Below are 12,391 nucleotides of genomic sequence, written 5' to 3' on the forward strand. Positions count from 1 at the left end.
GTCTATGTCGGTGTTTCTGTCTCTGTGTCAGTGTTTCTGTCTGTATCGGTGTTTCTGTCTGTTTCTCTGTCGGTGTTTCCCTCTCAGTCTGTGTCAGTATTTCTGTCTCTGTGTCAGTGTTTCTGTCTCTGTCTCAGTCTCTGTCGGTGTTTCTGTCTCTGTCTGTGTCGGTGTTTCTGTCTCTCTGTCGGTCTTTCTGTCTCTCTGTCGGTGTCTCTGTCTCAGTCTGCGTCGGTGTTTCTGTCTCTGTGCCAGTGTCTCTGTCTCTGCGTCGGTGTCTCTGTCTCAGTCTGTGTCGGTGTTTCTGTCTCTCTGTCGGTCTTTCTGTCTCTCTGTCGGTGTCTCTGTCTCAGTCTGCGTCGGTGTTTCTGTCTGTGTCGGCGTTTGTGTCTGTCTCTCTGTCGGTGTTTTTGTCTCACTCTGTGTTGGTGTTTCTGTCTCTGTGTCTCTGTTTTTGTCGGTGTTTCTGTCTCTGTATCGGTGTTTCTCTGTCTCTCTGTCTCGGTGTTTCTGTCTCTGTCTCAGTGTTTCTGTCTCTGTCTCAGTGTTTCTGTCTCTGTGTCGGTGTTTCTGTCTCTGTCTGTGTTTCTGCCTGTCTCTCTGTCGGTGTTTCTGTCTCTGTTTCGGTGTTTCTGTCTCTGTCTGTGTCAATGTTTCTCTCTCTGTCTGTGTGGTTTCTCTGTCTCTGTCTGTGTCGCTGTGTCTGTCTCTGAGTCGGTGTTTCTCTGTTTGTGTCAGTGTTTCTGTCTCTGTGTCGGTGTTTCTGTCTCTCTGTCGGTGTCTCTGTCTCCGTCTGTGTCGGTGTCTCTGTCTCCGTCTGTGTCGGTGTTTCTGTCTCTGTCTGTGTCGGTGTTTCTGTCTCTGTGTCAGTGTCTCTGTCTCAGTCTGTGTCAGTGTTTCTGTCTCTGTCTGTGTTTCCCTCTTTGTCTCTGTGTCAGTGTTTCTGTCTCTGTGTCTCTGTCTCTGTCTCAGTCTGTGTCGGTGTTTCTGTCTCTGTCTGTGTCTGTGTTTCCCTCTCTGTCTCTGTGTCGGTGTTTCTGTCTCTGTGTCGGTGTGTCTGTCTCTGTGTCAGTGTCTCTGTGTCGGTGTCTCTCTCTCTCTCTGTGTCGGTGTCTCTGTCTCAGTCTGTGTCGGTGTTTCTGTCTCTGTGTCGGTGTCACTGTCTCTGTCTCTGTCAGTGTTTCTGTATCTGTGTCAGTGTTTCTCTGTCTGTGTCAGTGTCTCTGTCTCTGTCTGTGTTTCTGTCTGTCGGTGTTTCTGTCTGTGTCAGTGTTTCTCTCTCTGTGTCGGTGTTTTTGTCTCTCTCTGTGTCGGTGCTTCTGTCTCTGTGTTGGTGTTTCTGTCCCTGTCTGTGTCGGTGTTTCTATCTCTCTCTGTGTCGGTGTTAGTGTCTCTGTGTCGCTGTTTCTGTCTGTCTCTCTGAGTCTGTGTTTCTCTCTCTATCTCTGTGTCATTGTCTCTGTCTCTGTCTGGGTCGGTGTTTCTTTATCTGTCTCTCTGTCGGTGTTTCTGTCTCTCTGTCTCTGTGTCGGTGTTACTGTCTCTGTCTCTCTGTCGGTCTTTCTGTCTCTGTGTCAGTGTCTCTGTCTCAGTCTGTGTTGGTGTTTGTCTCTCTCACTGTCGGTGTTTCTGTCTCTGTTTCAGTGTCTCTGTCTCTGTTAGTGTTTCTCCCTCTCTCTGTGGCGGTGTTTCTGTCTCTGTGTCTGTGTTTCTCTCTCTGTCTGTGTCGGCGTCTCTGTCTCTATCTGTGTCGGTGTCTCTGTCTCTCTGTCGGTGTTTCTGTCTCTGTTTGCATTGGTGTTTCTATCTCTGTGTCGGTGTCTCTGTCTCCATCTGTGTCGGTGTTTCTGTCTCTGCCTGTGTTTCTGTCTCTCTGTCACTGTTTCTGTCTCTGTGTCGGTGTCTCTGTCTCAGTCTGTGTCGGTGTCTCTGTGTCGGTGTCTCTGTCTCTGTCTGTGTCGGTGTCTCTGTCTCTCTGTCGGTGTTTCTGTCTCTGTTTGCATTGGTGTTTCTATCTCTGTGTCGGTGTCTCTGTCTCAGTCTGTGTCGGTGTTTCTGTCTCTCTGTCGGTGTTTCTGTCACTGTGTCAGTGTCTCTGTCTCCCTGTCGGTGTTTCTGTCTCTGTGTCGGTGTTACTGTCTCTGTCTCTCTGTCGGTCTTTCTGTCTCTGTGTCGGTGTCTCTGTCTCAGTCTGTGTCGGTGTTTCTGTCTGTCTCTGAGTCGGTATTTTTGTCTCTCTGTGTTGGTGTTATTGTCTCTGTGTCAATGTTTCTGTCTCTGTGTTGGTGTTTCTGTCTCTGTCTCTGTGTCATTGTCTCTGTCTCTGTCTGGGTCGGTGTTTCTTTATCTGTCTCTCTGTCGGTGTTTCTGTCTGTCTCTCTGTCGGTGTCTCTGTCTCAGTCTGTGTCGGTGTCTCTGTCTCTGTGTCGGTGTTTCTGTCTGTCTCTCTGTCGGTGTTTCTGTCTCTGTGTCGGTGTCTCTGTCTCTGTGTCGGTGTCTCGGTCTCAGTCTGTGTCGGTGTCTCTGTCTCGCTCTGTCAGTGTTACTGTCTCTGTCTCTCTGTCGGTGTTTCTGTCTCTGTGTCGGTGTCTCTCTCAGTCTGTGTCGGTGTTTCTGTCTGTGTCGGAGTTTCTGACTGTCTCTCTGCCGGTGTTTCTGTCTCTGTGTCGGTGTCTGTCTCTGTCGATGTTTCTGTCTCTGTCTATGTCGGTGTTTCTGTCTCTGTGTCGGTGTTTCTCTGTCTCTCTGTCAGTGTTTCTGTCTCTGTCGGTGTTTCTGTCTCTGTGTTGATGTTTCTGTCTCTGTCTCTGTGTCAGTGTCTATGTCTATGTCTCTGAGACAGTGTCTCTGTCTGTGTCTATGTTTCTGTCTGTCTGTGTCGATGTTTCTGTCTCTGTCTATGTCGATGTTTCTGTCTCTGTCTGTGTCAATGTTTCTGACTCTGTGTCGCTGTTTCTGTCTCTGTGTCGATGTTTCTGTCTCTGTGTCGATGTTTCTGTCTGTGTCGATGTTTCTGTCTCTGTGTCGATGTTTCTGTCTCTGTGTCGATGTTTCTGTCTCTGTGTCGATGTTTCTGTCTCTGTCGATGTTTCTGTCTCTGTCTGTGTCGATGTTTCTGTCTCTGTCTGTGTCGATGTTTCTGTCTCTGTCTGTGTCGGTGTCTCTGTCTCTGTCGGTGTTTCTGTCTCTGTGTCGGTGTCTCTGTGTCTCTGTCGGTGTCTCTGTCTGTGTCGTTGTCTCTGTCTCAGTCTGTGTCGGTGTCTCTGTCTCTGTGTCGGTGTTTCTGTCTCTGTGTCGGTGTTTCTGTCTCTGTGTCGGTGTCTCTGTCTCGGTGTCTCTGTCTCTGTGTCGGTGTTTCTGTCTCTGTCTGTGTCGGTGTTTCTGTCTCTGTCTGTGTCGGTGTTTCTGTCTCTGTGTCGGTGTTTCTGTCTCTGTCTATGTCGATGTTTCTGTCTCTGTGTCGGTGTTTCTGTCTCTGTGTCGATGTTTCTGTCTCTGTGTCGGTGTTTCTGTCTCTGTGTCAGTGTCTCTGTCTCAGTCTGTGTTGGTGTTACTGTCTCTGTCTCTCTGTTGGTGTTTCTGTCTCTCTGTTGGTGTTTCTGTCTCTGTGTCGGTGTCTCTGTCTCCATCTGTGTCGGTGTTTCTGTCTCTGCCTGTGTTTCTGTCTCTCTGTCACTGTTTCTGTCTCTGTGTCGGTGTCTCTGTCTCAGTCTGTGTCGGTGTCTCTGTCTCCGTCTGTGTCGGTGTCTCTGTCTCCGTCTGTGTCGGTGTCTCTGTCTCCGTCTGTGTCGGTGTTTCTGTCTCTGTGTCGGTGTTTCTGTCTCTGTCTCTGTGTCGGTGTTTCTGTCTCGCTGTCGGTGTTTCTGTACCTGTCTGTGTCGGTGTTTCTGTCTCTGTCTGTGTCGGTGTTTCTGTCTCTCTCTGTGTCGGTGTTAGTGTCTCTGTGTCGCTGTTTCTGTCTGTCTCTCTGAGTCTGTGTTTTTCTCTCTCTGTCTCTGTGTCATTGTCTCTGTCTCTGTCTGGGTCGGTGTTCCTTTATCTGTCTCTCTGTCGGTGTTTCTGTCTGTCTGTCTCTCTCTCTGTGTTGGTGTCTCTGTCTCTGTGTCAGTGTTTCTGTCTGTGTCAGTGTTTCTGTCTCTCTGTCGGTGTTTCTGTCTGTCTCTCTGTCGGTGTTTCTCTCTCTGTGTCAGTGTTTCTGTCTGTCTCTCTGTCGGTGTCTCTGTCTCGCTCTGTGCCGGTGTCACTGTCTCTGTCTCTCTGTCAGTGTTTCTGTCTCTGTGTCGGTTTCTCTCTCTCTCTCTCTGTGTCAGTGTTTCTGTCTCTGTGTCAGAGTTTCTCTATCTGTCTCTGTGTCGGAGTTTCTCTATCTGTCTCTCTGTCGGTGTTTCTGTCCCTGTCTGTGTCTGTGTTTCTGTCTATGTCTGTGTCGGTGTTTCCTTCTCTGTCTCTGTGTCGGTGTATCTGTCTATGTAGGTGTTTCTGTATCTCTCTGTGTCGTTGTCTCTTTCTCTGTCTGTGTCGCTGTTTCTGTCTGTCTCTCTGTCGGTGTTTCTGTCTCTGTCTGTGTCGGTGTTTCTGTCTCTCTCTGTGTCGGTGTTAGTGTCTCTGTGTCGCTGTTTCTGTCTGTCTCTCTGAGTCTGTGTTTTTCTCTCTCTGTCTCTGTGTCATTGTCTCTGTCTCTGTCTGGGTCGGTGTTCCTTTATCTGTCTCTCTGTCGGTGTTTCTGTCTGTCTGTCTCTCTCTCTGTGTTGGTGTCTCTGTCTCTGTGTCAGTGTTTCTGTCTGTGTCAGTGTTTCTGTCTCTCTGTCGGTGTTTCTGTCTGTCTCTCTGTCGGTGTTTCTCTCTCTGTGTCAGTGTTTCTGTCTGTCTCTCTGTCGGTGTCTCTGTCTCGCTCTGTGCCGGTGTCACTGTCTCTGTCTCTCTGTCAGTGTTTCTGTCTCTGTGTCGGTTTCTCTCTCTCTCTCTCTGTGTCAGTGTTTCTGTCTCTGTGTCAGAGTTTCTCTATCTGTCTCTGTGTCGGAGTTTCTCTATCTGTCTCTCTGTCGGTGTTTCTGTCCCTGTCTGTGTCTGTGTTTCTGTCTATGTCTGTGTCGGTGTTTCCTTCTCTGTCTCTGTGTCGGTGTATCTGTCTATGTAGGTGTTTCTGTATCTCTCTGTGTCGTTGTCTCTTTCTCTGTCTGTGTCGCTGTTTCTGTCTGTCTCTCTGAGTCTGTGTTTCTCTCTCTGTCTCTGTGTCATTGTCTCTGTCTCTGTCTGGGTCGGTGTTTCTTTATCCGTCTCTCTGTCGGTGTTTCTGTCTGTCTCTCTGTCGGTGTTTCTGTATCTGTCTGTGTCGGTGTTTCTCTCTCTGTGTCGGTGTTTCTCTCTCTGTATCGGTGTTTCTGTCTCTCTGTCCGTGTTTCTGTCTCTGTGTCGGAGCTTCTCTATATGTCTCTGTGTCGGAGTTTCTCTATCTGTCTCTCTGTCGGTGTTTCTCTGTCTGTCTGTGTCGGCGTCTCTGTCTCTGTCTGTGTTTCTGTCTGTCGGTGTTTCTGTCTCTGTCTTAGTCTGTGTCGGTGTTTCTGTCTCTGTCTGTGTCTGTGTTTCACTCTCTGTGTCTGTGTTTCCTTCTCTGTCTCTGTGTCGGTGTTTCTCTCTCTCGCTGTGTCAGTGTTAGTGTCTCTGTGTCACTGTTTCTGTCCGTCTCTCTGAGTCTGTGTTTCTCTCTCTGTCTCTGTGTCATTGTCTCTGTCTCTGTCTGTGTCGGTGTTTCTCTCTCTGTGTCGGTGTCTCTGTCTCTCTGTCGGTGTTTCTGTCTCTCTGTCGGTGTTTCTGTCTCTGTGTCAGTGTCTCTGTCTCTGTGTCGGTGTCTCTGTCTCTGTGTCGGTGTCTCTGTCTCTGTGTCGGTGTCTCTGTCTCTGTGTCGGTGTCTCTGTCTCAGTCTGTGTCGGTGTTACTGTCTCTGTGTCGGTGTCTCTGTCTCTGTCTGTGTTTCTGTCTGTCGGTGATTCTGTCTCTGTCTTAGTCTGTGTCAGTGTTTCTGTCTGTGTCAGTGTTTCTCTGTGTCGGTGTTTCTGTCTGTCTCTCTGTCGGTGTTTCTGTCTCTGTCTGTGTCTGTGTTTCCCTCTCTGTCTCTGTGTCGGTGTTTCCTTCTCTGTCTCTGTGTCGGTGCTTCTGTCTCGGTCTGTGTCGGTGTTTCTGTCTCTGTGTCGGTGTTAGTGTCTCTGTGTCGGTGTTTCTGTCTGTCTCTCTGTCGGTGTTTCTCTCTCTGTGTCGGTGTTTCTGTCTGTCTCTCTGTCGGTGTTTCTCTGTGTCTGTGTCGGTGTCTCTGTCTCGCTCTGTGTCGGTGTCACTGTCTCTGTCTGTGTCAGTGTCTCTGTCTCTGTCTGTGTTTCTGTCTGTCGGTGTTTCTGTCTGTGTCAGTGTTTCTCTCTCTGTGTCGGTGTTTTTGTCTCTCTCTGTGTCGGTGCTTCTGTCTCTGTCTGTGTTGGTGTTTCTGTCCCTGTCTGTGTCGGTGTTTCTATCTCTCTCTGTGTCGGTGTTAGTGTCTCTGTGTCGCTGTTTCTGTCTGTCTCTCTGAGTCTGTGTTTCTCTCTCTATCTCTGTGTCATTGTCTCTGTCTCTGTCTGGGTCGGTGTTTCTTTACCTGTCTCTCTGTCGGTGTTTCTGTCTCTCTGTCTCTGTGTCGGTGTTACTGTCTCTGTCTCTGTGTCAGTGTCTCTGTCTCAGTCTGTGTTGGTGTTTGTCTCTCTCACTGTCGGTGTTTCTGTCTCTGTTTCAGTGTCTCTGTCTCTGTCTCTGTCAGTGTTTCTCCCTCTCTCTGTGGCGGTGTTTCTGTCTCTGTGTCGGTGTTTCTGTCTCTGTGTCGGTGTCTCTGTCTCAGTCTGTGTTGGTGTTTCTGTCTGTCTCACTGTCGGAGTATCTGACTCTGTGTCGGTGTTTCTGTCCCTGTCTGTGTCGGTGTTTCTGTCTCTGTGTCGGTGTTTCTCTCTCTGCCTGTGTCGGCGTCTCTGTCTCTATCTGTGTCGGTGTCTCTGTCTCTCTGTCGGTGTTTCTGTCTCTGTCTGCATTGGTGTTTCTATCTCTGTGTCGGTGTCTCTGTCTCTCTGTCGGTGTTTCTGTCTCTGTGTCGGTGTTACTGTCTCTGTCTCTCTGTCGGTGTTTCTGTCTCTGTGTCGGTGTCTCTGTGTCGGTGTCTCTGTCTCAGTCTGTGTCAGTGTTTCTGTCTGTGTCGGTGTTTCTGTCTGTGTCGGCGTTTCTGTTTGTGTCTGTCTCTCTGTTGGTGTTTCTTTCTCTGTGTCGGTGTTTCTGTCTCTGTGTCAGTGTCTCTGTCTCAGTCTGTGTCAGTGTTTCTGTCTGTGTCGGTGTTTCTGTCTGTCTCTGAGTCGGTATTTTTGTCTCTCTGTGTTGGTGTTTCTGTCTCTGTGTCGGTGTTTCTGTCTCTGTGTCAATGTTTCTGTCTCTGTGTTGGTGTTTCTGTCTCTGTCTCTGTGTCATTGTCTCTGTCTCTGTCTGGGTCGGTGTTTCTTTATCTGTCTCTCTGTCGGTGTTTCTGTCTGTCTCTCTGTCGGTGTTTCTGTATCTGTCTGTGTCGGTGTTTCTCTCTCTGTGTCGGTGTCTCTTTGTCTCTGTCGGTGTCTCTGTCTTTGTCTGTGTCGGTGTCTCTGTCTCAGTCTGTGTCGGTGTCTCTGTCTCTGTGTCGGTGTTTCTGTCTGTCTCTCTGTCGGTGTCTCTGTCTCTGTGTCGGTGTCTCTGTCTCCGTGTCGGTGTCTCTGTCTCAGTCTGTGTCGGTGTCTCTGTCTCGCTCTGTCAGTGTTACTGTCTCTGTCTCTCTGTCGGTGTTTCTGTCTCTGTGTCGGTGTCTCTCAGTCTGTGTCGGTGTTTCTGTCTGTGTCGGAGTTTCTGACTGTCTCTCTGCCGGTGTTTCTGTCTCTGTGTCGGAGTCTGTCTCTGTCTCTGTCGATGTTTCTGTCTCTGTCTATGTCGGTGTTTCTGTCTCTGTCTATGTCGGTGTTTCTGTCTCTGTCTGTGTCGGTGTTTCTCTGTCTCTCTGTCAGTGTTTCTGTCTCTGTCGGTGTTTCTGTCTCTGTGTTGATGTTTCAGTCTCTGTCTCTGTGTCAGTGTCTATGTCTATGTCTCTGTGACAGTGTCTCTGTCTGTGTCTATGTTTCTGTCTGTCTGTGTCGATGTTTCTGTCTCTATGTCGATGTTTCTGTCTCTGTCTATGTCGATGTTTCTGTCTCTGTCTATGTCGATGTTTCTGTCTCTGTCTGTGTCGATGTTTCTGACTCTGTGTCGCTGTTTCTGTCTGTGTCGATGTTTCTGTCTCTGTGTCGGTGTTTCTGTCTCTGTCGGTGTTTCTGTCTCTGTCTATGTCGGTGTTTCTGTCTCTGTCTATGTCGGTGTTTCTGTCTCTGTCTGTGTCGGTGTCTCTGTGTCTCTGTCGGTGTCTCTGTCTCTGTGTCGGTGTCTCTGTCTCTGTGTCGGTGTCTCTGTCTCTGTGTCGGTGTCTCTGTCTCTGTGTCGGTGTCTCTGTCTCTGTGTCGGTGTTTCCGTCTCTGTGTCGGTGTTTCTGTCTCTGTGTCGGTGTTTCTGTCTCTGTGTCGGTGTCTCTGTCTCCGTCTGTGTCGGTGTCTCTGTCTCCGTCTGTGTCGGTGTCTCTGTCTCCGTCTGTGTCGGTGTCTCTGTCTCCGTCTGTGTCGGTGTTTCTGTCTCTGTGTGTCGGTGTTTCTGTCTCTCTGTCGGTGTTTCTGTCTCTGTGTCGGTGTTTCTGTCTCTCTGTCGGTGTTTCTGTCTCTGTGTCAATGTTTCTGTCTCTGTGTCGGTGTTTCTCTCTCTGTCTCTGTGGCATTCTCTCTGTCTCTGTCTGGGTCGGTGTTTCTTTATCTGTCTCTGTCGGTGTTTCTGTCTGTCTCTCTGTCGGTGTTTCTGTATCTGTCTGTGTCGGTGTTTCTCTCTCAGTGTTTCTGTCTCTGTGTCGGTGTTTCTGTCTCTGTCTCTGTGTCAGTGTTTCTGTCTCTGTGTCAATGTTTCTGTCTCTGTGTTGGTGTTTCTGACTCTGTCTCTGTGTCATTGTCTCTGTCTCTGTCTGGGTCGGTGTTTCTTTATCTGTCTCTCTGTCGGTGTTTCTGTCTGTCTCTCTGTCGGTGTTTCTGTATCTGTGTCGGTGTCTCTGTCTTTGTCTGTGTCGGTGTCTCTGTCTCAGTCTGTGTCGGTGTCTCTGTCTCTGTGTCGGTGTTTCTCTTTCTGTGTCGGTGTTTCTGTCTGTCTCTCTGTCGGTGTCTCTGTCTCAGTCTGTGTCGGTGTCTCTGTCTCTGTGTTACTGTCTCTGTGTCGGTGTCTCTGTCTCGCTCTGTGTCAGTGTTACTGTCTCTGTCTCTCTGTCGGTGTTTCTGTCTCTGTGTCGGTGTCTCTCTCAGTCTGTGTCGGTGTTTCTGTCTCTGTCGGTGTTTCTGTCTCTGTCTATGTCGGTGTTTCTGTCTCTGTCTGTGTCGGTGTCTCTGTCTCTGTGTCGGTGTCTCTGTCTCTGTCTGTGTCGGTGTCTCTGTCTCAGTCTGTGTCGGTGTCTCTGTCTCAGTCTGTGTCGGTGTCTCTGTCTCTGTGTCGGTGTTTCTCTCTCTGTGTCGGTGTCTCTGTCTCTGTGTCGGTGTCTCTGTCTCTGTGTCGGTGTCTCTGTCTCTGTGTCGGTGTCTCTGCCTCAGTCTGTGTCAGTGTTACTGTCTCTGTGTCGGTGTCTCTGTCTTGCTCTGTGTCAGTGTTACTGTCTCTGTCTCTCTGTCGGTGTTTCTGTCTCTGTGTCAGTGTCTCTCTCAGCCTGTGTCAGTGTTTCTGTCTGTGTCGGAGTTTCTGACTGTCTCTCTGCCGGTGTTTCTGTCTCTGTGTCGGTGTCTGTCTCAGTCTGTGTTGGTGTTTCTGTCTGTCTCTCTGTCGGTGTTTCTGTCTGTCTCTCTGTCGGTGTTTCTGTCTCTGTGTCGATGTCTCTGTCCGTGTCCGTGTTTCTGTCTCTGTCTATGTCGGTGTTTCTGTCTCTGTCTGTGTCGGTGTTTCTCTATCTGTCTCTCTGTCAGTGTTTCTGTCTCTGCCTCTGTCGGTGTTTCTGTCTCTGTCTCTGTCGGTATTTCTGTCTCTGTGTCGATGTTTCTGTCTCTGTCTCTGTGTCAGTGTCTATGTCTATGTCTCTGTGACAGTGTCTCTGTCTGTGTCGATGTTTCTGTCTGTCTGTGTCGATGTTTCTGTCTCTGTCTATGTCGATATTTCTGACTCTGTGTCGATGTTTCTGTCTCTGTCTGTGTCGATGTTTCTGACTCTGTGTCGCTGTTTCTGTCTCTGTCTGTGTCGATGTTTCTGTCTCTGTCTGTGTCGATGTTTCTGTCTGTCTGTGTCGATGTTTCTGTCTCTGTCTATGTCGGTGTTTCTGTCTCTGTGTCGATGTTTCTGACTCTGTGTCGCTGTTTCTGTCTCTGTCTGTGTCGATGTTTCTGACTCTGTGTCGCTGTTTCTGTCTCTGTCTGTGTCGATGTTTCTGTCTCTGTCTGTGTCGATGTTTCTGTCTGTCTGTGTCGATGTTTCTGTCTGTCTGTGTCGATGTTTCTGTCTCTGTCTATGTCGGTGTTTCTGTCTCTGTCTGTGTCGATGTTTCTGACTCTGTGTCGCTGTTTCTGTCTCTGTCTGTGTCGATGTTTCTGTCTCTGTCTGTGTCGATGTTTCTGTCTCTGTCTGTGTCGGTGTTTCTGTATCTGTCTGTGTCGGTGTTTCTGTCTCTGTGTCAGTATTTCTGTCTCTGTGTTTGTCTGCAGTTTCCACATGCTGCCAGTGACCGTGTGGGTTTCTCCCGGGTTCTGCTGTTCACTACCACAACCTAACAACGCATGGGGTTGTGGGTTAGTCAGCCACTAGAAAATGCGGTGGTGGTTGGTGGCGGAGAACCTGATAGGAATCTTGCAAAAGGGTCGGAATGGATGCAACGGGCTGAAGGGCCACACAGTGGTGCCTCAGAGGCGGTGATGGGAAAGTCGGACACAGAAGCAGCAGTTGGAAAAGAAAATCAGACAGCACTCGTGCTCTGACTGCAGATCCTGAGCTCCAGAGAGAGACTGGGAGATGCCCGGCTCAGCTGGGCCAGGTACCTTCAAGTTCTGTCCGTCGAAAGGCAGCGAGCCGCTAACGAGGGTGTAGAGGATCACGCCAAGACTCCAAACGTCCACCTCTGGCCCGTCGTACTTCTTGCCCTGGAAGAGCTCCGGAGCAGCGTAGGGAGGACTCCCGCAGAACGTGTCCAGTTTACTCCCCAGCGTGAACTCATTACTGAAGCCAAAGTCCGCTATTTTGATGTGCATGTCCCCATCTAGGAGCAGGTTCTCGGCCTGGGAGGGGAGGAGGCACACAAAGTCAGGAAGGGATTGGCACGTCCATCAGCAGCCAGACCAATGGAAGCACGCATGTGAAAGTCAGCTTGCACAGTTCCCCACAACACCCTGGCCATTACCCCCACTCGCTTCAAAGGACCCATTTACATCCCCCTCCCATTGCAAGAAACCATTACCCCTCGTTTCAGAGAAATACCCCCTCTTATTTCAAGAGATCTTATACCCCCACATGATTCAAAAAATTTAGTCGCTCATTTTGTGACTCTCTTAACCCCAAACTTTTCAAGGGGCCTCAAAAACGATGAAACAAAGGGGCGGAATCAGGCCATTGAGCCCATCGAATCTGCTCGCCCATTCCATCCTGGCTGATTTATTATTCCTCTCAACTCCAGTCTCCTACCTTCTCCCTGTAACCTTTGATGCCCTGACTAATTAAGAACCTACCAATCTCAACTTTAAATATACCAGAACACTTCATCAGAACCTGTCACCTCCCAGTGTCTCCCTCTCCCACCCACCTTCCCCCTCATCTGATCTCACCTATCACCTCCCAGTGTCTCACATCATCCCCCCTCTCCCCCACCCTCCCACCTTCCCTCTCACCTGGTCTCACCCATCACCTCCCAGTGTCTCACTTCATCCCCCTCTCCCCCACCCACCCACCTTCCCCCTCATCTGATCTCACCTATCACCTCCCAGTGTCTCACATCATCCCCCCTCTCCCCCACCCACCCACCTTCCCTCTCACCTGGTCTCACCCATCACCTCCCAGTGTCTCACTTCATCCCCCTCTCCCCCACCCACCCACCTTCCCCCTCATCTGGTCTCACCTATCACCTCCCAGTGTCTCACTTCATCCCCCCTCTCCCCCACCCACCCACCTTCCCCCTCACCTGGTCTCACCCTTCACCTCCCAGTGTCTCACTTCATCCCCCCTCTCCCCCACCCACCCACATTCCCCCTCACCTGGTCTCACCTATCACCTCCCAGTGTCTCACTTCATCCCCCCCTCTCCCCACCCACCTTCCCCCTCACCTGGTCTCACC

The 12,391-nt window shown here is 49.9% G+C and overlaps 1 protein-coding gene across 7 annotated transcripts in view; it reads right to left on the reverse strand.

Moving 5' to 3' along the window:
- mark2b (MAP/microtubule affinity-regulating kinase 2b) overlaps nucleotides 1–12,391 on the reverse strand; it is a 220,077-nt gene that overhangs the window by 58,896 nt on the left and 148,790 nt on the right. For all 7 annotated transcript variants that reach the window (XM_059955397.1, XM_059955396.1, XM_059955401.1 and 4 more), the window contains one exon: nucleotides 11,106–11,342. In XM_059955397.1, coding sequence (XP_059811380.1) covers nucleotides 11,106–11,342 — 237 coding nt within the window. The remainder of the gene's footprint in view (nucleotides 1–11,105; nucleotides 11,343–12,391) is intronic.

Source organism: Hypanus sabinus, chromosome 31 (assembly GCF_030144855.1).
Source record: "Hypanus sabinus isolate sHypSab1 chromosome 31, sHypSab1.hap1, whole genome shotgun sequence".
Classification (NCBI taxonomy): Eukaryota; Metazoa; Chordata; class Chondrichthyes; order Myliobatiformes; family Dasyatidae; genus Hypanus; species Hypanus sabinus.